The 27,142-nt window shown below is 39.9% G+C and overlaps 1 protein-coding gene across 6 annotated transcripts in view; it reads right to left on the bottom strand.

Annotated features, from left to right (window-relative positions):
* Nucleotides 1-27,142, bottom strand: part of TENM2 (teneurin transmembrane protein 2) — a gene marked incomplete at both ends in the record, with an annotated part of 482,831 nt that overhangs the window by 107,255 nt on the left and 348,434 nt on the right. For all 6 annotated transcript variants that reach the window (XM_082291373.1, XM_082291374.1, XM_082291375.1 and 3 more), the window contains 2 exons: nt 3,654-3,859; nt 14,834-14,956. In XM_082291373.1, the coding sequence (XP_082147499.1) occupies nt 3,654-3,859; nt 14,834-14,956 (329 nt within the window). The remainder of the gene's footprint in view (nt 1-3,653; nt 3,860-14,833; nt 14,957-27,142) is intronic.

Here is a 27,142-nt window from a genome sequence, read left to right as displayed (position 1 = left end):
CCCACTGCGATGCAGAGAGAGCTCATAGGGCTCAGGACCAGAAATGCAGAGAGCCAGCATAATCTTCAGGGATTTTCTTAGATTTGAAACAATTTGCATGCCTCCACAAAATGCCTAAGAGTTTCTGAGATTAGGAATTGAAAAGAAAGATCTCCTAGAGCTCTTGTCTCAATAAGGGATGCATATTCAACAGGAGAGAGGGAGCACGCTTGGCATTGTGGCGAGCATTCGCCTTTATGCCAAAGCCCTGTAGGATCTAAGCAGCCGGGAAAACATATGGCAGGGAAATTTGTTTGCAAAGTGCTCTAAAATTAGTTCTTCATAAAATCCAGTTGGTAATTATTCATTAAAATACAGCCACAAAACATCTGACACCCACAATGGCAGCCAACCGGTTTGTTCCCACATTTGGATGTGTCATAAGCCAGCCAGCTCAGGCCAGCACCCAGCACTCACAGCCCGGTGGCCATCAGGTAACTCTGAGGTGCTCAGAGCACCCAGAAGTGTTTGAGCACCTGCTGAAAACCAAAGGAACACTGACGCTCCCCTGCTCTCCAAGTTTTTTTTCAAATAAAGCCATTTCCAGTTCTGAATGAAAAGAGTTTTCATTTTGACGTGAAAAATTTATAAGTATAAAACACTCTGCTGGAAATGAAAACAATACAGCTCCATGCACTGCCTTCTCCAGACATTCCAGTGAAGTTCCTATCAGGTTACCTCATTTCATGCATCATTTGCAACCTGCTACCAGCATGTAGCAACATCATAATTGCTGTAAGCTCTGCAGAGTCGTGTCATGCATTATTTGACATTTACAGTTTGTTTTCTATACATTATCAATTCTATTTATATGACTCTCTTCTACTAAATTCCTATTGATCATTCAAGCCTGTGATATGCATCTTGTTCTTTCTGCATAGCACAACACAGGTTGGAAGGATTTTGCTCAGAAGCTCTGCATTCCTGTTTGTAGTCTGCATACCACTCAAAACTGCGTATTTGCCTCTCCTCTAGAGCTCCACTCCCCATACACATGGCACACAGGCTGCATCCAGACAAGTTTACAGCTACATCAGTTTGACTGACTAAACCAGGCATTTGGAATATTTGCTAAACAGTAATACTGAGAAGGTTAAATCTCAGCAGGGCTCTCAGACAGGAACTGCATCTTGTTGTCTCAGGTTAATCATGTACCTAATTTGCTGATTATTGACTTGTTCCCACAAAGGATTTTACTCGGCTTGACATATGAGCACTGATCAGTGATGAACTGTCAAGCTGTTCACTGCTTTAGAGCTCATGTCCCTAACCTACAGAAACAAGGATTTTAAATTTCAATTTTAAAATATGGTCTGGTGTCAACCTCAGACTATTTTCATTCACACAAAAGTATTGTGCTCCTTTCTGTCAGAACAAGGCTTCTTTTCACTAACTCAGGTCTGTAACAGCTTGCCTCTCTCATTCTAAAATCATTTCTCTTGGTAGCAGCTTGACTGAATTTTGATTGCTGGGCAAAAATGCCAAGGAATCTCCTGCTGTATCACCCTATTAACAAGCACCAGGACCCTGCTGAATGTGGGAAAGTTTATGCTGGTTTATACTGCAGATTCAGACCAGATGTATACCAGTTTATATACAGTGGATTTCATTAACCCCACTTATGAAGAGGTTTAGAACTGCGTCCTTTGAAGACTGGAAAACAGGTCCTCTGAGGAGGAATTCAGCTCAAGAGGAAACACAGATGATATTTCTCATTATTTAATTTAACAGAAAGGTCACAAAATTTATATTCTATCCATGTGAGGTGGAATGAAAGAAAAAAAAACTTTGCCTGATCATAGCCTTCTCAGATGAGAACATCATAATGAAACCTAGAACAAATACATCTGATCATACTGCAATATAAAGTTCACCTTGAACTAAAAAAAAATATTTTGTGCTACCAGCTACTCCCAACTGGATTTCTTGTAAAAGATACAGGCATACCTCCATCATGTCTTAGTCAAAAAATTAAAATTAACCTGTATTCATAGCAAACTTTGACGATTGCTTTGGAGCTTTGGTTGCCCTAAGTAATTTTCATTTCATGATTTATACTTCTGTTTGTTTTCCTCAACTAAATTGCCATTTTATTAATGATGGAATAGGGAAAGTGAGCACCAGAATTCTGAATTAAATGAGACATGCGCAATGAATGATGCCATTACCTCACTGGAACAGCTGAAGATCCACAGACATAATTTCACCCCCAAGACAACATACTGAATGAAGCATTACAGCCAAAATCGAAACACTCTTGAGAAAGGCTCCCACCCTGGAACATATTCTCTGTAGATACATTTTTTGTGTTGCCTGGATGGCTGGAAATGACTGAAAATCAGTCAACACCCCTCTGCAATTTCCCAATTTTTTTAGTCTTTGTATCAGATTTCAGACACCACGTGCTAATGTGTAGTTCACGGAAAACTGACCATATGTCCTCCCCTCCTTGGGCTCTGCACTGCTGCTCCTGATTTCTTACCACTCAAACACATCCATTCAGTAACTCACAGAACATTTTAGAACAGCTTACTACAGTAAGGTGATGGATTTTGCACAGCCAAAGCTCCTTCTTCATAAATTCTTAGAAGCAGAGTAATAAACCCATGTAAACCTCCTCACTCCTTTATTTCTAACTCTGATCAAAGATTTTGGTCCTCAGCTCATCATTTTTGTCTCATGGATAACTGGATAGTTTTATCCCAATTCGTGCCACAATTATATCAGAGATTTGAAACCTTGTTTGAATGGTAAGGACATAATTACTTCTTTTATTGTTGGGGAAGATGAAACAGGAAAGCCTTATAAATATGATTGCCTGACAAAAGATTTTGGGAATATGAAAACTATAAGCGACATCGAAATGAAAGCCACCTTTGAGATACCAAGTCTTAGTTACTGAACAACTGGAAAACAATGGTATGGCCGACTGAAGGTAATCCCCTCTTGATTGAACAATACCCTCTGCTTGCAGGCAGGTCCAAGGGTCAGAGCAGACCCTACTAGCTCAGCAGAAGGGGTCCAAAGAGTAGTTTTTAGAAGTTAAGATGTAACACTCTATGGTAATATAACAATTCTTATAGGCTGTATGTAAATGCTATAGGATTTGTATCTTGTATTAGATTGGTTAGTGACAATTAGAATATTCAGTACAGAAGATGATTTATTGTATTGTAACCAGGACTTCACCAACCACTCTACTTACTCCCTTACCCGCTTACTCTCTTACTTACCTCCTCTTCGCTCACTCTTACTTTTACACTCTTGCTCTCTTGGGCCTGCTCAGAGCTGCCAGCTGCAGCTCTAAGCAGTGCCCCTGTACCCACGCCCTTTGCAATAAACCGCATGTTCCAAGATCTGACTTCAGAGATCTCTCGTCTCCATCCGTCCCGACCGTCCAACCCACCCAAGCTCCTACATTTTATAAATGTATTGCTGAAGTATGTAACAACCTAAAAATGTTAATACCAAGGTGCTCAGTCAAGTATCACAAATGAAGGAATTCACAGGAATCCCTAAACTTGAATTCTGTAAACTCTAACATAAACCCAACAAAGATGCTCCAGACTTTTGCATTTTGACATTCAAAGCCAACAAACACACTAGTAAAATACCTGGGCATGTGATGGTGGGAGTCCTCTTCTTATATAAACACCAAAAAGAGCATCCTTTCCTAAGGATATGTTGAACTTCAGGAACTGTGGCTGGCTGATATGGATCTGAGACCTCCAAAAAACTCCGGGGGGCACCTCCTGGGTGACCCTGTGGCCAACTTCAGTTTCTCCGCTATCTATGCTGCTATTCCTAGTGACCCATGGTCCTATAAAACAAAAGCAAAAATAATCCAATGAGATAACTGGTTTTAATACAGGTAGTTTTATTCATTCAAGATGAACATCTGTGGCAGTGACACCTCTTAAATTGAGCTGTAACTTTCTTACCCAGATGCAATCTGCTCGCTGTTTCAATAAGTATGTAAGAATTTGGCGCTTATATTAAAAGTGAAAACTCTGCCACCCTTTTTTTTCTGTGGCGCATCAGCAATCTTCTCATTCCTCAAACCCTTTATTTTGTGATTGCTCCTCACTGATCAAATAGCAACAGTAGAGAGTCAATTAAGCACATGTGAATCTCCCTGTGCTCTTTTCAGTTGCATCTTGTACACAACCAGGCTATAAAAAAATTGCCAGAAAGGTCAACTGAAGGGTAACTTTAATCTAAATTAACTGATTGAAAATTTTTATTACTACTGTTTTCTTCACTAAAGTAGTCCAACAGACTTTAGGTTACAGACAAGAGAGTTGGCAGAAGAAATGAAATGCACGCAGAAGGGTTTAGAGGACAATTTCTGCACTCTAACATGCATCCTCTCCTTTAAACAAAGTTAGCACAACTCAATGCGGCGCCTTTTAAGTTCTCTCTGCCTGAAGCAGGGTCTATCTTCAAGTCTTTTTCCCTCGTGCTGTGGTTAGTTAAAAACCATCATTGGTTTTCCAGCATGCATTATTGAAGACAAGACACAAGACCTTTCTGGTTGAGTGCTCTGGCTTCCAGCCCATGAAATAGTCAGCTTTTAAAACATGGCGCAAATCCCTTCTCTTCTCAGCTGAACAGGTTCTGAGGCTACACAGATTTTAAACATGGAGTGCAGAACACAGAGTTAGCAGTGCTTTTAAGCTACAATATGTGGCAACGTTTGATTTTGTGTTCGGTATTCCCAAACAACATGGGGAGAAACTTAAAAATTCTTACAACAGACACTATAATAACCAGAAAACCACTGAAAATATCTGTTAACAGTCACAGAAATTTAAAGGTATCACTAATACCACTATTAACACACACTGGATGGTAGTGATAACTCTGCTACAACCTGATAGCATTTGTAGAAAGCTCAGTGTTTACTTCACACTTTTTTTTTTTGCCATGGTGTAATGCTATTTTCAATAAATGGCAAGTTACTTTCGAAATATACTCCAGCACTGTATGAATGTAATGGGATGGCACAGAATAACATATAATTCCAGCAGGTAAGTACATAACAGCTTTTCTGTCTTGACTGTCTTTAATTGAGAGAGCTGCAAAAGCACGGTTTCAATTATAGATTCTAAATTATCTGTTAGCAGCACTTACACTTGTACATAATGAAACAGATACCATGTTGGCAGTGTTTTGAAATGGTAAAAGAATGCTCTGAATACCAACTGCTACATAGTTTTTGGCAACTTGTTTGTTTTTTCATTTTCTGTGTTAATGGGTCTACAATAACATCACAGCACTAACAAAGAAAAAGAAAGCAGAAGAAGCTGCAACCACAGGCTGCAAAGAAAGGAAAAATGGCTGAGAGTGTCAAGCAAAGTGCCCTTAGAGCCACCAGGAGCACAGAGAGCAACCAGATCCAAACATGTCCTGCTTCATGGAAACGACAGGATTTCATTTCTAATGGATTATGCAACAGAGGGTATCTCAAGGTTCCTATCTCAATGAAGGCAGGCACCATCTCACTGGAATTTAAATTAGGCCTTAGTGGGTAAGGACACATGGAGAGGAAAACCAGGGACAGAGAACACACAAAAAAATCACCTGTTCCATGTCATACTGGAATCACTGGCAGAGCTGGGGAGTCAGCATAAGACTGCAGGCTCCTTCACCTCCTTTGAGAACATTATATTTACTTCACAGTTCCAAGACATGGCAATAAATGATGAATATTTTTTCAATATTCTTAAAAAGTGTGCTGTAAATAATGTCTTTGGAAGCAGACTGTGCATTCTTTAATGAACATCAACTGTATCTAATCTGAAAAAGGCTCCTTGACACACTCTAAAGAACATTGTTTTTCAGCAGCAATATATCCATAGCCAACCAGTCAAAGAAAAAGCTGTTTCCAGGAATTATTATTATCCAGTGCAGCAAATGTACTGAGCATGTGAATGGTAAGGCCACAATAGTCTCTGTTGGCAGTTATAGTTCCATTGGCTATTAAAGCAACTCCAAACTGTCAGTGACTTTTACTAATTATGTTGCTTCTGAATCTGTTGAGTATATATTCTCTAGAACTGTAACTTTGTAAGTAAATTTGATTCTAATAGAGGATCAAGGTTAATATTTCTGGATAAATTTAGCCTCAGCCTCCTTTGGATATCCAAAATTCTGCTTTGTATTTTTATCTGGGAAAGGACTCAAGAATCCTCAAATACCTCAATTAAGCTAAAATGATAAAATTTCAGTGATCAGGAGAACCAGAGCTACATTCCTACTACTTCAGCATGCAAAGATAAAAAATATATTGGATGTCAGACTTTCCCCAAAACAATTACTAGAAGATGACCATTCCTTTGTATTTCTCATCAAAATTTTGAAGTAACGATGTTGAAAATTGGTGAAAACTGCAGATAAGACAATTGAATTTGTAGGCATCAGTGAGCCTAGAGACATGATTCAGGTTTCTAATACTGAGAGATTCAGTTCAGTTTGGTATTAATCTTTGGAAGCATCTCCCCACAGATGCTCTCTTATTTTTCTCTACAACACAAATGACCTGGTTTCTAGTTCTCCAAACCACTCCTTCTGGAACATCTTAGGAAAATCTCCCCAGGAAGGGAATTGTGATGGGTTCAACACAGCAGAGGATTTTAAGAGCAGGTTAGATGATCAGCTCTCACAAGTGATCGAGATATATTTAACCTGCAGCAAAGAATGGGGCAGATGGGTGACTCTTTTCAGTCTGTATTTCTGTAGCACAGCACGCTCTATACCCAGCCTGTGCCACATCTGCCAGGAACAGCTGCTGCCTCACCTCTGGCATGCTGAAAGGATCCTTTCCTTTTGCTTTTAAGAATCTAATTCATGACATCCTGTTTTTATGGAGCTACATTACAATGCTGAAATAACAAAATTCAGAAATGCTCGAAGTTGTACTAAAATCTAGGTTTCATATTTATAGCAGATTTAGCTAACAACTTATAAAGTTTTAAGTCCAGCACAATATTAATAAACTCTAAAGATTATACATTATTGAATCACAAATTCCTGCTGAGTTACCCTTGTTGGTATGAGACACAAAACTAGTGACAGCATCTTTGTTCTACTCCTTGCTCTGACACTGCCAGTGCACCTGGGTTGGTCATGATCTTGCTGCTCTCAGATGCCTACCTGTGAAACAGAATTCTTAATAATGACAGAATTCTTAACAATTCTCACTTTGAAGATGAGGAAGGCAGAGCAGTAAATAAAAATATTACAGGAGGTATCTCAGCACTGGCCTCTTCATGTTCCTTCCTCCCCAGGATATAAATACAGAAAGAAAGTGCAAAGCAGATATGACCACTGAATCTCTTTTCTTAGTTAATAGGCTTAAGTTTATTTTTTTTAACCTGAAAAGCAGACCATCATCCTAGCTTTGGTATTTGCAATGCCTTTTTCTGCACTAACAGCTTCACTGGCAAACCCTGTCACTAGAGACTCAAATTTTTTTATAGCTCCCTTCAGTCCTCACCTCCTAATGCAGAGAATGTATCTTGCCACCTGACTCACTCCCCTTCAAGTATTTTTAGAAGCTCTTCCATGTGATGGACCACTGCAGATCACATTCAAAGAGCATCAACTGCATTTAAGTGAAGTTACAGATGTGACAAACTGACAAATCTGTGAAGAAAGACTAACCCAAACTACTCATACTGCTGTGAACAAATGAATCCCAAGATCATTCTCTCTGTTGTGGGTGACTGTTGTAAAGTTCCATGTTTATCTCATAACCCCATAGATACTCGATTTTTTTCCCCTGTCATTTTCTCTCTATAAACATCTACAAAAGAGTTTTAAAAGCACACTTCTTCATCTTACCCAGGGGAGCCATTTCAATCACTCAGTCAAACATATATTCATCAACTAAATAACACTTATTCATTTAAACTGCTGTTTTATTTACCCAGCTGAATTACTATTTTGGCATATACATTTGAAAAGACTGTTTTAGCATTCAAGTATATTTGCCTTTGAAGCTATCAGACAGGCAATCCATGACAACAGCAGTGCAAGCTCCCCCTGCTAAGTTGTCAGCAGGTCTCACCTGTGAGCTGGAGGTCAGATTCAAGGTGGCAGTGGATGGGACATGCCCAGTCAGCCTTTAATTTAACTGATGTCAAGCAGTGTCAGCTATGGAGGCACAACTGTATTTACACTGAAACCAGATATACTTGATTATTTATAACTACAGTATCCTACACTGTAGCTAAAATTAAAAATAAAAATGAAATCTGGCTACCAGCAGTGTCACACTACAGACATCACATTTAAACAGCAATTAACTCCAGTGCTGTGACTGTGTGCCTCTATCACGGGGATGACTGCAAATTGCATCTTGATGGCACTCTTGAAAAACATCTAGCAGAAAAACCATTCCAGTGGATCATAAATGAACTACCAAAATAATGTGGACAACCTCAAATTAAATACGAGGAAGAAATATCACCCCTAATATAACCTAATAAAACCCCTAATATATAAGGAGTTGGTTAAATTCTCTTTACCTTCTTTTCCTGTAATTCTATATTTCGTATAAATCACTGCTACAGACATAGCTTACTTTATCTTTTTATCTAGCTTATTTTTCTGTTGTTCTTTTTATATAGCCAGGGATTTTCACAGATGACTTGGAATTCTGAAGAAATTTATGGTACAGCTGTGTAAAGGAAACCATTCAATATAAAAAGAGACTCCACTGACTTTTTGCCAAAAAAGACTGTGTGAGAATTACTATGGATCTCCATGATAATTTAACTTTTTTCCTTAGGTAAATTTGCTACTTATATGACCTGACATGTCTTATTGTTCCAGGAAGGCAAATAAAATAAAGTAGAAAATGTCTTTTCTGTACAAATGTCTTCAGTGGAAAAATCAGTGCTATGCACTGTTACCACACTGACAGCTCCCCATATGAACTTACACTTCAAATTATCTACTATCACCTAAGTGCCCTAGGACTCAAGTGAGAACAGATTATTTCTGGAATGTGTACAATAGATTGACTGCTACTGCAAAACAAACTCCCTCATCTACAGTGAGCTAAAAAGCCAGGCAACGAGAATTTGTCTGGAGGAGCTGCTGAGGCACATCTTGAACTTCAGTTCTGCTGAAGATGCTGAGGTACCAATGAGCTGTTTTGTGAAGGAAGGAGGAAGGAAACTGCTGAGTGTATGAGCTTTCAGAAGTCCAGGAAAACAGCTTCTGGTACAAAAACAAAATCTCAGGTTGTCTGGTCATCATCCTAATTTTCTGTTGTGGCAAGAGGAAAGAAATTGTCAAATAGAGTCTATGCAGAAGACACTGGCTCAGCTGCACCCAATCAATGTGGCAGTGAAATTAAACACCTTGCTTTTAGTAAAATATGACACACCTGATACACCTAAAAATTTAGGCACATCTTGACAATTATGTGAGCATGACTTCACAAGAGTCATCGCTTTCAGAATCAGAAGCAAATTAAAACTGAAATAAAATTAAGATCTGTTGGTTCACTGCATTTCACAAAGAGCAAATAAATACTATTATGAATTTCTAAATCAGGATAACAATCACCTCTGATGGTATTTACCAAACTTCATCACCTAACTTTGAACAGAGCAACTCATGCTATCACCATTAACACAACCACAAATCTAAAACTCCTGTTGAATTTAGCCAAATCCTTTGATTTTCTAAGCCAGCCCCTGAGTCTGGTGTATATTCAGAAGACCACATCTGCAAGCCTTCATAGCCTCCATCTTAACACTTCTGCTAGCTAACGTGTTAATTAAGATCTACATTACATTAGTCACATAACTACTCAATAAGATTAATCCACCTGGAAAATGATGGCTTGTCTTGATTAAACTGAATGAAGGAAACAGAAGTGACATTTAAAATACATTGAGTGTTATTACATTTTGATAGTCTGTTTCAAAGCGTCTGAAAGGAAATAGTAGAAACCAAAAGATTCATGTTGTTTACATTGTTAATGAGGGATGAGTTTATCTTTTACAAAACGACAAAGAGCTCCCTGCAGCTGTTGCCGAGTCCTTACACTGTGGGCTGGGTCGGTTTCAGCAGGAGCACAGTCGGGGTGGCACCGGTGCCTCAGGCAGTCAGTCAGGAGCTGCTCTCTTTGCATCTGAACCCCAACTCATCCCTCTGTAAGGGTGGCACATCCTCCCATTTCAGAATTTTCTTACTCCTTTAGCATTGCCTGTCTGCTCCATTGCTAATAAAATATCTTAACTATTACAAAATAATTTGTGTGCAAACCAGAATGTGACTCGCAGCTGCAGCATCTGGCAGAGCTCTCAACATCATTTGGAGAGAGCTGAAGACAACCTGTACAAATTCACAATGACTGCTGAGCTCAGCTCTCCACATCTATCCAAGGAAAATTTCTGCTACATCAGTACAAATCTGTTTTTCCTCTCTCTCATCTCAAGCAAGTGAGATGGTGCCAAATTTAACGACTAATTAAACTTTCTTCGTTTCATTATTGCCATTATATTTGCAATTCTGCATTTGATATCTGGAAACAAGTATTTTTTCATGACACTTCAGTACTTTCATATTTAATAACTGTAATATTTTTGAAAAAGTCTTTCTGAAATCCACATACACTGTGACAGACTTGAGAAATATCTCAAACTGAGCACAAACTTGGATCAAGTTTACTTCGTCCAAAGAGAAGTAAACCCTGGATTATGTGAGTATCAAAACACAAATTCATATCAACTTTTTCCTAAGAGTCAGAATATTTATTGTACCTAAAGTGATCTTTCAGGTCCACAACTGTCCACAATTACTTTTGGTCTCTTTTAAAAGGGGGATTTCTAGAATCAGAGATCACAATCTTTTACTGTGTTTTTCAGCTTTCTAGAACATTCCAACAGCAAACAATCAAGATAAGAAATACCAAGTCAATTTTGAATGACGAGAAAATTTGCTAAATTTGTGAGCACATCAAAGACAATATGTCCTAAGCAAAAAAGCTGACACCAAAGCATTCTTTATATGGATTTTCAGCTGGGGTGAGTTTGGATATTTTCACATAAATTGTAGGTTATCTTAGGTCTCCTCTGAAATGATTAAAGTTGAATTTATGGTATATTCTGTCAATTAAAAAGGAAACAGCACATAGTCACAGATTTTATGGAAATGTGTGTCTAGCCTACCACATAATTGTAAATGTAGAAAATTTCTGGCATAGACTAACAGAATTTAGGCACAGATAAATCCCATAAGGTCACCTATTTCACTTCTTTGTGAAGAAGCAATTATTTCCAAACATGCCTCTTTTTTTCCCCACTTTTCCCCTTAATTTAGATTTATTACACCAAAATTCTAACATTATCCTTACGCAACGTAAGAGATACGTGAGAGATAAATGGGTTTCACTCTCAGAAAGCTTTTTAAATGTCATTAAAATCTATCTCATCCTGCAGAAATTCCAAGGCAGTATCAATTTTTGGGGTTTTATGCACCTTCAAGGGATACTGCCTTACGATTTGTATTAAGAAAGGAATTTTTGTCTCCTAATTTAAATCCCTAGGTCAACACAACTTTCACAGCATGGTGGACTTCACTTGCAGTTTTACAGCAGCACTGTGGATTTTTCTGCCCGTTACACTTGCCTCCTCCTTTCAGACATACCCAGTATTAGTGAGATGTAGTGTGTAATTACAAAAAAACCTGAAACTGTGTTATCTTAATAGTGAATTTTGTTTTCATTCAGATAGGAAAATGCAGTAATAAAATAATTTACATTCCTCTTAAACTGCAGTTTTATTATTTCACACCAGCATTTAGTCTCTTAATAAGGAACAGGCAGATCACATTGAATACCTGCCTTCCCCCCCCCCCCCCCTTTCAAATTGCTCTACTTTAAAATGCTTTGCTTGCTGAGTAGGCACAGCTTGTGTTTAAGTGTCCCTTCTCAGACTAGGGGTTAAAGGTTTCTTTGGGAGACCCATGTTTTGAAAAGAATGGCTTCATCCTGAGTTGTGTCAATTATAGAAAGGTCACTCTCCACAGCCAGAGCCCTGAAATGGTTGTTGTGTTAAAAGCTGTCAGAGGCTTTCCTAAAAACTGCTGGGATAGCAATATTAGCTTGGACATAATAAAAAGAAAGGTGAGGTAGAAAAACTCTTCACCCTTCCCTGCTCTAAGAATTTGTCTTTTCGATATTCCTTGTGTTCTCCAAACCTGTCATTCATTTTATTCCACTGTGGAAGATTACTTGCTTAAATACTGTTCTTCCTCCTTCCCCCACGTTATCAGCATTTCAGCAACCTTCTACAAAATGCCAGAAGAACAAGTAAACTTTTCCAACACACTCTGAGGAAAGCTAACTGCAGCAATTTGAGACACAACCAGCAGTTCTGTCTCCTTGTCTCCTCTACAGGAGGTTACCACTCCCAAAACAGCATCTCAGCCTCTTCAAATGTGCAAAGCTAATTAGAGTGGGGCTGGCATAAACTGCCAGAATTCGCACTGAAGTGCCCCAGGCAGATGAGCATATTCCAATTCAACAGTCCTGCTGCCCTATATTTGCACAGAGATGGCAGCAAAAAGCTGCAGGGAGGGAATTGGGAAAGGTGTTAAACCCCCGCAGTTGTCTGCTAAATGACTGTAGTTGCCGACCCGAGCTCTTCAGCTTCCTGCCCAAAACCATCGGGTCTCTCACCTGTGCACAACCTGGAGGCAGTTCAGCAGCAATACAAACATTCTACCTTGCACTTAGGGATGTGCTGTTCATCCGCGTTGACCTACAGCCAGTCAGAGATGAAAGCCAAACCAGTGAACGTTTGTCTAAAAATCCTCAGGTTTTTGGCACCACCAGGATGTAGGAATTCATGACAAGGAGGAAGTCCAAACTAGACCCTCCATGGAAAACGTGGAGAAGCTGAGGTGCAGCAGCAGCACCATTCATTGAAAACAGAAGCAAATCCGTTAAATTATCAACCTCATAAAAGAACAACTCAGTTTCCTCTCCCAGCTCTATTTTAACTGATTGTTTTCCCAATACAAGTATCCTGTGTCAGCATTTGCTCCTAACACTTGCTTTGGCAATTATCAGGTTTAACATGAGCTACAGGTCCTGAGAGCAAGACAATGCTCAGCCTCTGTACAGAACTATTTAGCTGACAAAAAGCAAGTGCTCAGACTTCTCCTGTTCCAGTCACGCCATCCCACCATCCCAGCACACTAAAACGTGGGAGGTGCTCTGTCTAATTGTAACATTCTGTTCTGCCTTCTCCCCATAATTGTTGTAATAATCAGAGAAGACCTTATGTGATGTAGCAAAGAAAACCCCTGAACCTCACCAATAAAAGGCCTTCAATTTAAATGATTAAAATCCTTTTTGTGACATGTAACTTCTCTGTGTTTTTAACATACATTTTCTCAGTTTAAGAAAGTATTTCTGGTTCTAGGTTTTACTTATTTTTTCTTTCAATTGCCATGTCTTTGTCATCCTCCACTGGACAGTTTTTCTTTAAGAGAAAAATAAACCATTTGTTGTCTGTATTTCTCACATTAATATCACAGGACAGATTGTTTTCCATGGGTCAGATTCTGCTGTCCTTGGCGTTTTCTATTAGAATTCATCTGAGAGAGAAGAACCAGGGATGTGGTCCTGGTTGCAAGCCAGTTCTTGACTTCTCTCAAGCACTACAATGCACTTCTACTAAATCAAGATTTTCACAGAATCCCAGAATGGGTCAGGTAGGAAAGGATCACACTGGGTCATCTGGTCCAACCCCCCTGCTCCAGCAGGGTCAACCCAGAGCACAGGGCACAGGATTGTGTCCTAAAGGTTCTGGACTCCACACTGATGCCATGAAGATTTTTTGCCTTTTCTTTTATACCCCTGTTATACCTTTTTTAGAACTTCTGTATTCTTAGTGCTTTTTGCCTACATTCTTGGACTTGTCTGTCAAGCTGAGAGACTCAACATTTTAGAAGCTTTGTAGCTGGGGATCAGTGTGCCCCAGACCCCAAGGTCCTCTCCAGAACACATTCTGTAAACTAAGATAGAACCATCCAGGGGAAGGCTCCTTGGGGAGGGGGGCTCATTCGAGCCTCTCATTGGGGAATCTTTGATAGATATGCTAATTAGTAACACCTATAATGTTATACCCCATCTTTTGGGGGTGTGCATTGCAGTGTGCATTTGACCTGGATGTGTGTACCCAAGGATCCTTGAAATAAATCCCAAGGTAAAATCCCTTTTCCCCTTCTAACCGTGTTTGACTCTTGAGTTTAAGACCAGGAAAAGGCATCAACACCCTCTCTGGGCAATATGATCCAGTGCTCAGTCAAGGCACAGGAAAGAAGTTCTGTCTCATGTTCAGGTGGAGCTTTCTGAGCATCACCTTCCTGTTGTATTGGCTGGCACCGAGGACAGCCTGGTCCGTGTTCTGACCCCTCCCTGCAGATATTTCAACAATTAATGAAGTCTCTCTCAGTCACCCCTCGGAGCTGAACAGCCCCAGCTCCCTCAGCTTCCTCTTTCTCTGAGATCTCGAAGCTATACCTGGAGAAAGGACACGTAGCCAGTGAACACAGCACATTTCTGTCAGCACTTCGCCAGCGCCCGCGGCAGCACAGCTTCATTAGCGATAAACTAGAGACCCGAAGCGGCGCACCCGAGCACCCGGCCGGCACGGGGTGTGCCGAAAGCCGCAGGAGTGAGAGAATGGGCGGCGTTTTGGGGCGGTTCGGCGGCGTTTTGGGGCGCTCTGTCGCGGCTGGGGTCGGGGGCGCGGCGCGGACCCACCTCTGCCGGCAGGGGGCGCGGGCGGGCCGTCGTCGGCGGGCGGGCGCGCCGGGCGCAGCCCGTTGTTGAAGGTCGGAGCCTCGGCCGGCTGCAGCTGCCAGTTCAGCCCCAGGAGATGCATCGCTGCGGACACAGGGGAGACAGACAGCGGTCAGCGCGGCTACTGACACCCGAGCGGCTCAGGGGAACAGCCCTAAGCCGCTCGGCTCGGAGGGATGGGGATGTGCTAAAAGAAACGGCAACAGAGACAACAAAACACCCTCCCACCGCAAAACGCCAAGTAAACAAAAGCGAGCCCTGGTGACACACACATCTGTCTGGCACTGAAATACAAAAGGCAAAATGCTCACAACAAGCGTTCTGGGCACAGCCGGGCACCACGCACCACGTTCCCGACTCACACAGTGCGGGGGACACAAATCGGGAAACAAAAGCACTTGCTGCAAGTACCAGCTCCGAGTTTAAATTACAGGTGGTAATTTATATGTTGATTATAAAATTGGCTTTAGCCCTATGTAAAGTAGTGACTTGGTAATGCAATTATTTTGTGTTTAGTACAACTTATTTAAATCAATACATTAGAATAACAGAATCACAGAATGAACTGAAAGCAACCTGAAAGACCATCCGCTTCTGATCCCCTGCCATAGGGAGGGACACTTTTCACTAGACCAGGTTGCTCCAAGCCTTGTCCAGCCTCACCTTGAACAATTCCAGGGCTAGGGCATCCCCTGTTCCTCGAGCAACCTGTGCCAGGGCCTCCCCACTCTCACAGGGATTAATTTCTCCTAATACCCAACCTAAACCTACTCTCAGTTTGAAGCCTTTATAGAGCCTCTGTCTTCATTCTGTAGATTGAGCTTCCCTGACAAACCCAGGGCTTTGCCAACCCTTTCACCTCACAGTTTTTTGACCCAACAGCCCCAAGCCCTGCACAGTCCTGGGCAGGGAAGGTTTGCCCGTGCTGGAGGCAGGTCCGTGTGGCCACGTCAGAGGCTGTGCAGCTGCACCTGGAACACGAGCTCAGGAGCGGGAGCAAGGCCAAGGCACGGCCTGCACAAGTGCTGGAGTTACAGGCACCGTGGCAGGGCTAATTGAATAAGTCCTGTGCATAATGCATGAGACTTGACAGGTCTGAATCATTCAGCCAGTGGATTTATGTGCATCTTCACCTTGTATAAACACAGCTACCTGCATACATCTCCGTACTCTCATCACATTATCCCCATGGCACTCTCACAATACAGAGCAGTGTTGAGGGATAAAGCCCACCAAGCTGCTTTTTTCCCTTTCTTTATATTTTCCTGCTTACACAGGATGTGTGTAAACCTATACAGCACAGAGAATAGCGTTTCTAGTTATGTCAAAAGGTGTTTGAGAGGATTCACTGTCAATTTGAGGGCAGGAAAAGAATATGATTAAGGGCACCCTTAGAATTGTTCTCTTCTGCAGTGTCAGATCCACACGAGACTATCAGAGATTTTGCATCCAGTTCCAAGTGACTGTAGTGGTCACAAATGGCCCAGCAGTGCCCACATACTAAATGTTGAAAGAGTAAATGTTAGGGACAGGAGAGGCAAAACACTTCTCAGAAACCGCCATTTACAGTTTCAGATAATAATCTCAGATAATCTCTGAATGCAGGGAATCCATTTAGATGTGGCTGATTCATATGTGTATTCCTAAACCCCAAGAAAACAAAAAGCACTCCCCACCCCCAGAATCCATCTATCCCAACCCCTGGAAATCTCTCAGCACACAATCTACGCAGAGTTTAACCTCCGTATTTTTGAGAAATGCAGCTGGGGAGCAAGACAGCTTTCCTAACACCATCTACCCCTGGACATCCTATGGACTAAGCAGATGTCTAAGAATAGTAACTAAAATCAGGAGACATTTTGTGTGAAGAGGGCAGTTGCCAGATTTCTTATTCATGCTGAATTTGCAAATTTTGTTTCTATTATGTCAAAATACCTCACAAAAACAAACAAACAAAAATCCATTAAAGCCTCTGGTATGTTAAATACCAGACATGAACCTGAAAAGGATGTTTTGAGAAGAAACTACTCACAATTTATTTCTAAAGAATGTTTAAGAATCCTCAGAAAATATACAAAAAATTTGTGGGATCAAATGATTTATTCAATTACAACTTTTTTGTCTTGCCAAAATAAACATTTTAAAAGGCTTTTCCACCCTAATCTCAAGAAACCAATTTTTTTTTTTTTTTTTCAGTAAAGCAAATGAAACTGAAAAATCATTCACAAAGCTCAAACCCCACCAAATTGCAGCTTATCCAAACTGTCCCCACTGAACAGAGACAGCTGTGCTGGGGCTGGCACAGCAGAGGAGCAGCTCGGGGCCTGTTTGTGCTTTCAGCAACTCCCACACCCTGCACAGGCACCAGATTCAGCTGGACCAGCCCCAAAAGCCAAGAGTGCATAAAGATTAGGTGAATTTCAGATCCCCAAAATGAAATCAAGTCACAGAGGAGAATTAGACTTTTGTGTTTTATACTCTTTGTGTGTCTATTCAAAGTTGCCATTTTTTAAAATTTTATTGCAAGCGTAACCATAAATGTAGGTCACCTGCAGAGATGAAAGCCTGCTGCTTCAAGTGTGAACCAGTCCTTACAACTGAGAGATAAAGAAATCATAACTAATAGTCTGTCCAAGAGAATTATAGTTGCTACCTTATAATTACCAGGTAAATTCAGACAAGGAATTATAAAAGATCTTATTAACATGGTATTAAAAAAACCCTGTGATCCATCTGCTTCCAAGCACACCATGGTTTCATTAATAACTTCATTGCTCTGTGTTTTAATCATAGATGCACGTTAGGTAGGAGCAATTAGAGCTCCTTCCTAACGGGGCAGGGATTTGCATTTCTGCTCCATCCCTCATGGAGACTGAGAATCTCCTGCCCAGCTCACACATCCATGAGGTGATCTACAAACCTCCTCTCAGACAGCTGCAGTCACAAACATGAGGAACGTTCACCTTCCACCAAGAATGAGTTGAGAAAAGTGTGTCACAGGGGCCTGAGGGGAAAGCTCCGTGTTTGCATCGCATCGAGCAGAGCTGACTGGCAGCCGAGCAGGGGGAACAAGGAGATACCTTCTCTCTGCTGCTTCACAACGCTGTGAGATGGCAAATTTATATGATTAACCTTTTGTTCTGTTAATCAAACAAAATGCCTCCAGCAAAGGAATAAGTAGAAGCCCGTTTAATTAGAAATGTGGGGATCCACTCAGAAGCTGAGTGGATGCGTCTCAGAGGAGAAATTTGGGCTAGTGAATTTGTGCCTGTTTGCTGTTTTTTCTGTTTTTCTTTTCTATTTTGAAACTGACTTTGTTTTTTTCCCAACAACAATTTACATATCTACAAATTATATTTTACAGAGCACTTACAGGTATTATTTTTGTGGTTTTTTTTCCCCCCTCAACATTTAAGCATATTTTAGAAGTTCTTCTCTTGATACTTGATTTTCAAACACTGAGCTTGTCAGAATTTATATGGTTCGTTTAACACATCTAGTAACTCAGAATAGTGTATTTATATTCTGTAAACCATGAGAATTTAGAAACAAGAAATTTTTAAGTACAACTTTTGAGGTTTAGGTAAAAAATAATAATCAACTGCTCACTCCCACTCGAGCACCATACACATACAGAGAGCAAAAGGACCTGGAAGCTAGACCCGCATGCGCAGCAAGAACAAAAGCAGAGACCTAGTTCATCACTCCAGGTGGCAGAGCTGCCAAGGATCAGTCTAAGACTTACATAAGATAGAGGTTGCTAGAGTGAATCATATATTATTTTAAGAAGTCCCAAAAGGTACACAAATACACAGAAAACTGATAAAACTTACATGCAAATTATCTTGAAATTCTCTAAACTCAGTAGTGTCCTCACATTCCTCTCTCACTGGTCTTCTCTCATTCTGGCCATGAACCCACTGCCCACTCCATTCAGAGTTTGGTCTAAAGGACAATGGTTTCCAAGCTCATGAAGCTCTGCCTTGTCTTTGTGCTCCTGTTACTCTTGACCTTGTACTTTTAAAAGGAGAGACCTCTGGTGTCTCTGTGAGCTGGAAATCTCCCTGTAGTACAACTCAGTGTCTGCCAATAGGCAGAGCAGAATGAGGCTTTTCACTTATCCCTTTACTTGATAATATTCTTTCCTGAAGGGAGAAATATGCCAACTAATGATCCACCATTTTCTCCATTTCTTCTGCATCTTCCCAGTTAGGGTCTGTGAAACACACTCTGCTTGCTTGTTGGAAAATTCACTATTCCCTAAGCAACTAAAAGATGGGAAGATTATACAAGTGAACAGCATTAAGAATATTTCCATAGTTTAATTTCCAGCTACTCATGCTTATTAACCCCTGAATTATTGTCATCCACAATGAACCCATCAAACTGTGACTTCACTTTGTCAGGATATATCCAGTGTTTGTCTGGAGCAGGCCAACCTCTTTTCATATAAACAAGAAATCACTCCATTATATCACAAACAACATGAACAAATGAACACTAAAAGCACATTTGCTGTTCAAAGGCCATTGTGTTATAGGAGCAGAAATATTCAAAGTTTCCTTTCCATCCACTCACGAGGTGAACAATGATGCAACTCTTGTTATTTATTATGTAGTTTTCAGCAACATCAAATTAATTTCCAAGCCAGGTCTAATGAATCACAGACATGACGAAACAAAAGGTTTGTACCTAATAAATCTTAGCATAATGTTAATTTCATAGCATCTATATTTGAAGACCTATCTGCACATCTATTTTTTTATTTCGTATGGTCTGAATATTGTTTTAATGCACCACAATGTTTGTATGAAGCGAAACAGATTTAGTGTTTTGCACTTCTGTGTGCATATAGATGGGTACCCAAACAACCTGAAAAGAATAAATGTATTCCCCAAAAAATTAAAAAATAATTAAACATTATTGCATGCTTACTTGTATTAAATGTTACTAAGCTGAGACTCATGGTCCTTTATTAGTTATTACTTCTTGATCAAGCAGAACAACTTGAAGAATACCAGAAATTGATCTTACTGATCTCAATTATTATTCATAAAATAACAGTTATTTAAAAGATTAGAAACATAGTAATTTAAAGTTCTACTGTTCCTCTGGAGAAAGAGGTTCAAGTTCAACCCAAGCCACAAGTGAAGCTAGTGCATTAGGCCTATCCCCCAGTGATTACTTGCCCCCATTATAGAATGAATGCACAATCCATCACAGCTGACAACCTCTCCTCAAGAGATGCTCGAGAAAGGAATAGCAGGGGGCTGAAAGTCAGGAAAGAGCAATGGGGGAACTACATGGGAAAAACTTGCACAGCGCTGCAAACAATCCACTTGATTCTAACTAGTGCTTTCAGGACTCTGCGGAGGAGCACGGATTCTTGGCCGCTATAACAAGGCAAGTAAGAAGCCTTCCCCAGCTCCTCTCATATCTGAAGAGGTTGAAAGACAGTTCACGAACACACAATCAGAATTTACTGAACTAAATCTCAGCCAAGATCCACACTTTGCTAACATGTCTTACAATTAACAGGCACTGAACACAGAGGACAGGGAGGCTTTGTTGGATGGGCAGCACTGCAAGTGTTCGATTATGTACAAAGTTATGTCCCCACTGGGGACAATCTGTAAAAGTCCTCTCCCACAAAACCTGGACTTGGCAACAAATAAGCCAGACAAAGATTTCAATAAATCACAGGCTGGCACCACTCTCTGCTCGATAACTTTGTTGGGCAGCCTTCAGCCATGTTTGCAGCAGGATCACTGTCAGGATGAAGCTGGGATGGAGTCCTTGACAAGGGCTGAGGAAGGTGTCAGAGAAAGCTCACAATTACACCAATGCCCTTTCATATTCTGCTACTGGCAGAAAGGGACAGTGGCTTCAGGAGCTCCAACCTGCAATCCACCTGTTAAACATATATTAAAGTGCTTGAAATACCATTACCAAAGAATATGAGTACTGCTACTTAAAAGGAGAAGTCTTAAAATAAACAATGTGAGCAAGTAGCACCTTTCCTTGCTAGAGAAACAATGACGTCTCTCCTAAAATTCAGAACTGTCAGAACTTTCTGTTCTTCCTTGAATACCTCATGTGACTGTGACAAGGATGCCAGAGTTCTCCTGAGGGTATCCAAGAGATGTCACAAAAATTGATCACATTCCCACGCCTTGTTCTAAAACAAAACAAAAGCCACATGGCTTGCTGGGTGGACATCTGCCACTTTTGATATATTATCTACAGGAAAGTCTAAAGTACCATTTTAAAAAATCCAAACCCATCGTATATATGATAGAATTCCAAATGGAAAACAGGCCATGCAGGGAAGCAGTCTGCTGCTGCTAATGCATTATTCAAGAAGAGGCCTGACCGAGAGCTGCACAAGGACATAAAATAACTGAGCAACTGGGCCAGAAATTGGCAGATGAAATTCAAACCTGCAAAATAACATATGCTGGAGAGGAGTAATTTTAACTCCATATGTAAAATAATGACTTCTGATCTGACTAATATCAAACAGAAGGAAAATTTTGGGCTAGATGATAATTTCAAGTAAGTAAACATTGAATCATTATGGGAAGGGTAAACAAAGCAAGGGATATTGTTATGCTGCCACCCCTCCTCTCAGAAAAGACCTAGAGTGACCAGAGGTTGGAGGATGAGTAGGGAAAAGTACATACATGATTTTTCTTCTTACAAGATAACCATTTTTGGGTGCTGGAGACAAATAAACCAATAATTTGACTTGTATCTAACCCAACACAGCTGCTCCTACACGCACACAACACTCCAGAGTGTATCCACTAGTCCCAGTATTTCTCCCCTACACAGTACCACAGCATGTGTCCCTACCTATCCACCAGACCTGGCAATCCAGGGAATGCTTGGTAGGACACGTCACAGGCAAACCCTGGGATTTTTATGCCATAAAGCATTTCCTAGAAGCAGCATGACTTTCAGGCAGAGAATGCAGTACAGAAATGGCAATTGCTGACATGCCACAAAGTTTGTGCAGGTGTCTCAACCCAGTGTAGCTATTCATCCATACAATGGTAAATACTCTAATTAATAGCACAGCAGAGTCAGTTATGAGAGGTGCATTTTCAAAATATCTTGTTGGAGATCTCAGGGACACAGCAGATAAGGATTTAACTTCTACAGGGTTGATAGCAGAGATCAAAGATCAGCTAAAAAAACTCCATAATTTTTTGGACTACCAGTACTTAGGGTATTTATGAACTTTTGTTTTAATATTAATGACTAAGAATCCTACAGAGCTCATATAAAACATTTGGATGTATTCCTGATTATATTGCCTTTTCAGCTTGTGGACATTCAATTGTCTGTAGGCAAGGTTAAAGTTGCATTCCAAAAATAGATCATTTGATCTAAATGTAATACTTCTTTTGTGAAATATATGCAAAAATTCCTGCTTATTGACTGTGACCATTGAAGCTCAACAACAAATAGATGGCTTACTTTCAAGGTCATTCATTCTCAGCAATTCATCTTAATCATCAGTCTGCTATTTGCTATGCACTACGTCTTCCTAATAAATTTAAATTAAACATTCATTTTGGAACTCCATATAAAACATTATCAAAATCCACAACTTCAAGAATTTACAGATCCCACTATTTTCAATAAAACAATAGGCCTGCCTGTATTAGATCTAGAGAGCACAATAAAGAACCATTTCACTGTCTTATTTATCCTGCCCATAACAATGAACAAGACCTCTCACTTCTCAGAGTCACTTTTTGTACTTTACAATGCCGAAAATGGAAAATTCTATTAACTATAATGGCACTGCTGCGTATTTTTATATCTTGCTGCATGGTTTTTTCCCACTTTTCTATCAATTGAATTAAGCTCAGATTGTTACCCACATATAAGCTTCTATATGTTACCCAGCCACAGGTTTATACTCTTGCTAATTGTGCCTGAGCTCTGCAATAGTTTTATACTTAAAATAACAACAACAACAGCATTTTGTAACTTTTGAAACAGAAAGACAGTGTATTTTCTGGGTTCAGGAGGACTGTTTAACCAGAAGGTTTATGAAACAATCAGTGGAAGGAATCTCAGGCTGTCATTCCCACTGGCCTCCTCACTGCTGCAGGGAGAATCCAGCTCTGGGCTTCTCTCACCCAGAGTGTTCCTATAAAAACAGACACAGGAAATGTGAATCCCAGCACCTACATTTCTGGGACATGAACCAAGGGAAAGGAGGCAGAACCTCAGCTTTGGACAGTTCTTGCTGTGGAAGAGGTATGAACTCAGTGTCAGCTGTGCTCCTTCTGCTCACCAGGGAAACGCAGGACACATTGTGCCTTGGAAAGCACAATGGAAAGGAGAGCTGACTTCACACAATCTCGAACATCAGAAAGAAATCCTTAGGTATAATTTCACCCTCAGCATGTAAACTCTTTTAGATAATAAACTGTTTAGAACAAGATGTTTGCTTTAAAGCATCCAGCCCAAGAAATGTTTTATAGAAATATCATAAAGGATCTATGAGCGAGTGTATTGTTGTCAGCAGCAGCAAAACTTCTGCTAGGAATTAACTGCTTTCTTTGGAATAAATGTTATTCAAGAGCGAAAAGGAGATGGAAGAAAGGCTATATAAGATGCTTCATTGTCACTGTGTTCACACAGAAGAAATAGGGGGACCCTAAAAAAGTAATTTTTTTTTTTTTTTTTCTCAAATTGATCACCCCCCTCCAAGCTGACTGATTTCTTTCCCTGTGCACGTCAATAAACTGAATGGAATGGATTTTCAAAGCACAGCATGAAAGATATACCCACAAATCCCATTAGGAGTAATGTGATTTGTGTGCTTATCTGCCATGCAATGCTTTGAAAGTTCATTCTTCTATTTCCATCTTCAGTTTTTCTACTTCCAAAAATAGTTGAAAAGCTTACACACACTTGCAGCTACTTTGGGGGTAGGGAGAAGTGGAGGATGCTGGTGCCCAATTCCCAGGATAACGCCAGGCAAGCAGAGCTCCAGCCCAGGAACATGAGCTGTACCTTGGGTGGCTGTTTGTTCCCCCGTCACCACCGTGATGGGATAGAAAGGATCCCTGGCTTAGGCCTCGACTTTGCTCGTCTCAGTCCTCTTTACTGAAATGTTTTGATTTTGTGCCACTTTGAGCAATCTTTTTGTCACAAGAAGGGTAACAGCATTGCATGCTGCCTTCAGAATCTGGAATCTCATGACAAAGACCTTAGAAGAGAAGCAGAATACAGTGCACTCCTCATTTATTCTCATGACAGGCCTTAGATTGTACAGAGCGTAGAGAACTGGCACACGATTAATCAGTTCCTGAGACTGCGTAACGTGAACTCACTTCTTATGGCAATTTCATGAGTCAAGGCTGCAATCTTTTTGGTCTTGCATCTGAGCTAGATGGCTGTAACTAATAAGAAAAGTGTATATATTTTTATTTACCCAATACAGCATCTTTCAGCCTGGAGGATCCCAGATCACATTATACAATATCCACTTTACCAGCACTGCCAAAACACTGCCACTTTTGAAACAGGCTTAGAAGAGCAGAAATGGATGGTCTTAACTCAATTTTGCTGTATTTTTGAGCAATTGTGAGCATTCAATGTTAATACAAAGCAAATTGAATCCAATTTTAATTTCACACCTAAAAGACACCATTATCATGAACAAAGTACCCAGCTTGTCTTTATTCTGCTTCCAAGAGGAGGAAGAACCTAGATGAGACTTGAAACTGGTGTTTCAAGGAACATAGACACAAATATACTCTTGAAAATCACTGAGGCCTGAACTTACAAGAATTAAAATAACAGCTTTACTTTTAATACTGATCATAAACCTAAGGGATATCATGTCAAACATTTATTTGACTACGTTCATCTTCTGAAATAGCAACTGCCCTAATTTCTACAAACATGTTGAACAAGACTTTCATAATCTCACTGTTCCAAAGCATTCAGACCTTGACTCAACCTCTGTTAGCCACACTGATAAGAAAATAGTTTTTACCTTTATTACTCCTTTGCATACACTAAATGAAGTGAAACTGCATTATTATGAATGGCCAAATTTCTGTCCACAGTACAAAAAAAGTGTAATTTCTAATCATAAAGTATATTCTTCCCTTAATAGAAATGATACAGAATAGCTTAATTTAATCACCTGATAAAATCACAATTTAAAACACTGCATGAATGATAAAGTTTAAGGTTTTACTCTCTATGCGAAGTAATTATTGGAGTTAAAAGTTCATTACAAAGAGGAAATAAATCCAAAGATGAAAAGCAAATATGATTTCTTCTCCCAAAGCTCCTCATTCATTTTCAACACTATAAGCTGTTTATATTTCTTTCACAGTGTGCTTCAAAAGGTGTATATATAAACCTAGCCTAAATCATATCTTGATACTGAAATGAAGGTACAGCTTATATTTAGCATCTGTGCAGATCGAGACTTTCTATAAGCCTTGAAAGACTGACATTATTAATGTATTGTGATTTAGATGTCCTACTGAGCCAGAATAGAAACCTATGAAAAGAAAATGTACAGATATGATAAGTATCTTATATAGTCAATCAGTTACAGCCTTGTAACTCAGCCTTGTAACTCATATTTCTTTGTGTAGGTTGCTTTTTAAGTGGTAATTTTGAAAGAAATAAGCAATTATCAAATTGGACTTCAGTTACATTTTTGAGAATTTTTTTTCCTCATTGTCCTTACATTATTCCTGTTAATCATTTCCCATAATGGGTTTACTATAACTATTTTCAATCTTTCACCTGTCTTATTCTGAAGTTTGCTCATATCACCTTCACAGGAAAAACAAGTTTTATAGTAAAATTTTATAGCTTTCAGAGACTAAAAGCTGGCCCTCCTGCATCTGTGTCTTGTCGTCTAGAATTGTAGAGCTGGTAAGGGAATACAAGCTGCAAGTGAGGACAGGATTTCTGTGTGATCACACCAATATGGAAGTACACGAGAAACCAATGAAGGGTTTCATGGTGCCAGAATTTTCATTTCAGATCACTGCTTTATTTTGAAGTGCCAGACTTGCAAGCTTTCAGACTGCAGCAATAGACATTTCACAAGGAATTCCTCTGTGTGTGTGTGTTCATATATGATTATGAGTTGCATCACCAAAACACCTGCTACACAGTTTCATCAGCCAATACAGGAACTTGCCTATGCATCTGAAGTCCCAAGAGACACCATGACAGCACACCAGTGTGCCTAAGTCCACTTCAAGCACTGTGTACCATGAATAATGGAAAACATTTTTATTTAATTTGGACACCTACATCCTGATTAATCTAAGGAACTTCACAACATACACATAAATATTAATATTTGTATTAATTTTCTTTATCTCTTATGTCTCAAATTGCCTTTTAGAAGATGGGGTTTTAAGAACTAGCTCGGCTTGATCTTCTTGATGTGACAAAACTAATCACTGCAGAGACTGCAGAAATCACTGCTACAGATGGAGCTGCTGTCCACAACAGAAAAATGATGCCAGTTTAATGTACAGAGCATCTGATACCTGATCACTCTAATGAAGCCTTCCGTCTTGCATACGAAATGCTGCAGGAGCCACCTGCACTGTCTGAGGTCAGCAATGCAGAATGCTCATCATCAGCCCATTTAGAGCTGGTTAAAATCAAGGCCCATTGTAATCAAGGTCAAAATTGTCACTGACTTCAGTGGCGAGAGCTTCTCTTCAGAACTCCTCTATTTAGTTTAAGTATTTGAGACTGCTAGTATCATAACAATGCCTGAAAAAACAGTGTTTTCGACAGGCAACAGCAATGCAACCCATCAAAAACTCTACCCTCTGAAGTCAATGGTTTAAACTGCAGGGTGAATTGGACATGAGCTGTAATGCATTAGCGTATGCATTACTGTATACAACTAATTAAGGAATCATAGGATAAAATACAAGGTAGATTACATACCCTCAGAAATCTTTGCCTTCAATTACATGCATTTTGTAAGGCATAACTGAGTTATGTTAAATGATTAATACAATAAATTTTAATATATATAATAACTTTACTTAGTAATATCAATAAAATAACCAGGAATTATCCTTTGAAGAGGATACTCACACTACAAGGGGCAGAAAATAATATATATATGGTAGCTAGAACTACACACTGGTACTTCATTGCTAGCACTCAAGTTCTACTTCTTGTTACACCCAGTTGGCTGGCAATCAAACCAGGATTATATATCTTTTTTATCTGATGGATGAAACA

The sequence above is a fragment of the Coloeus monedula genome (assembly GCF_965178545.1).
Source record: "Coloeus monedula genome assembly, chromosome: 15".
In the NCBI taxonomy this organism is placed as follows: Eukaryota; Metazoa; Chordata; class Aves; order Passeriformes; family Corvidae; genus Coloeus; species Coloeus monedula.
This window is presented reverse-complemented; position numbering and strand designations above follow the sequence as displayed.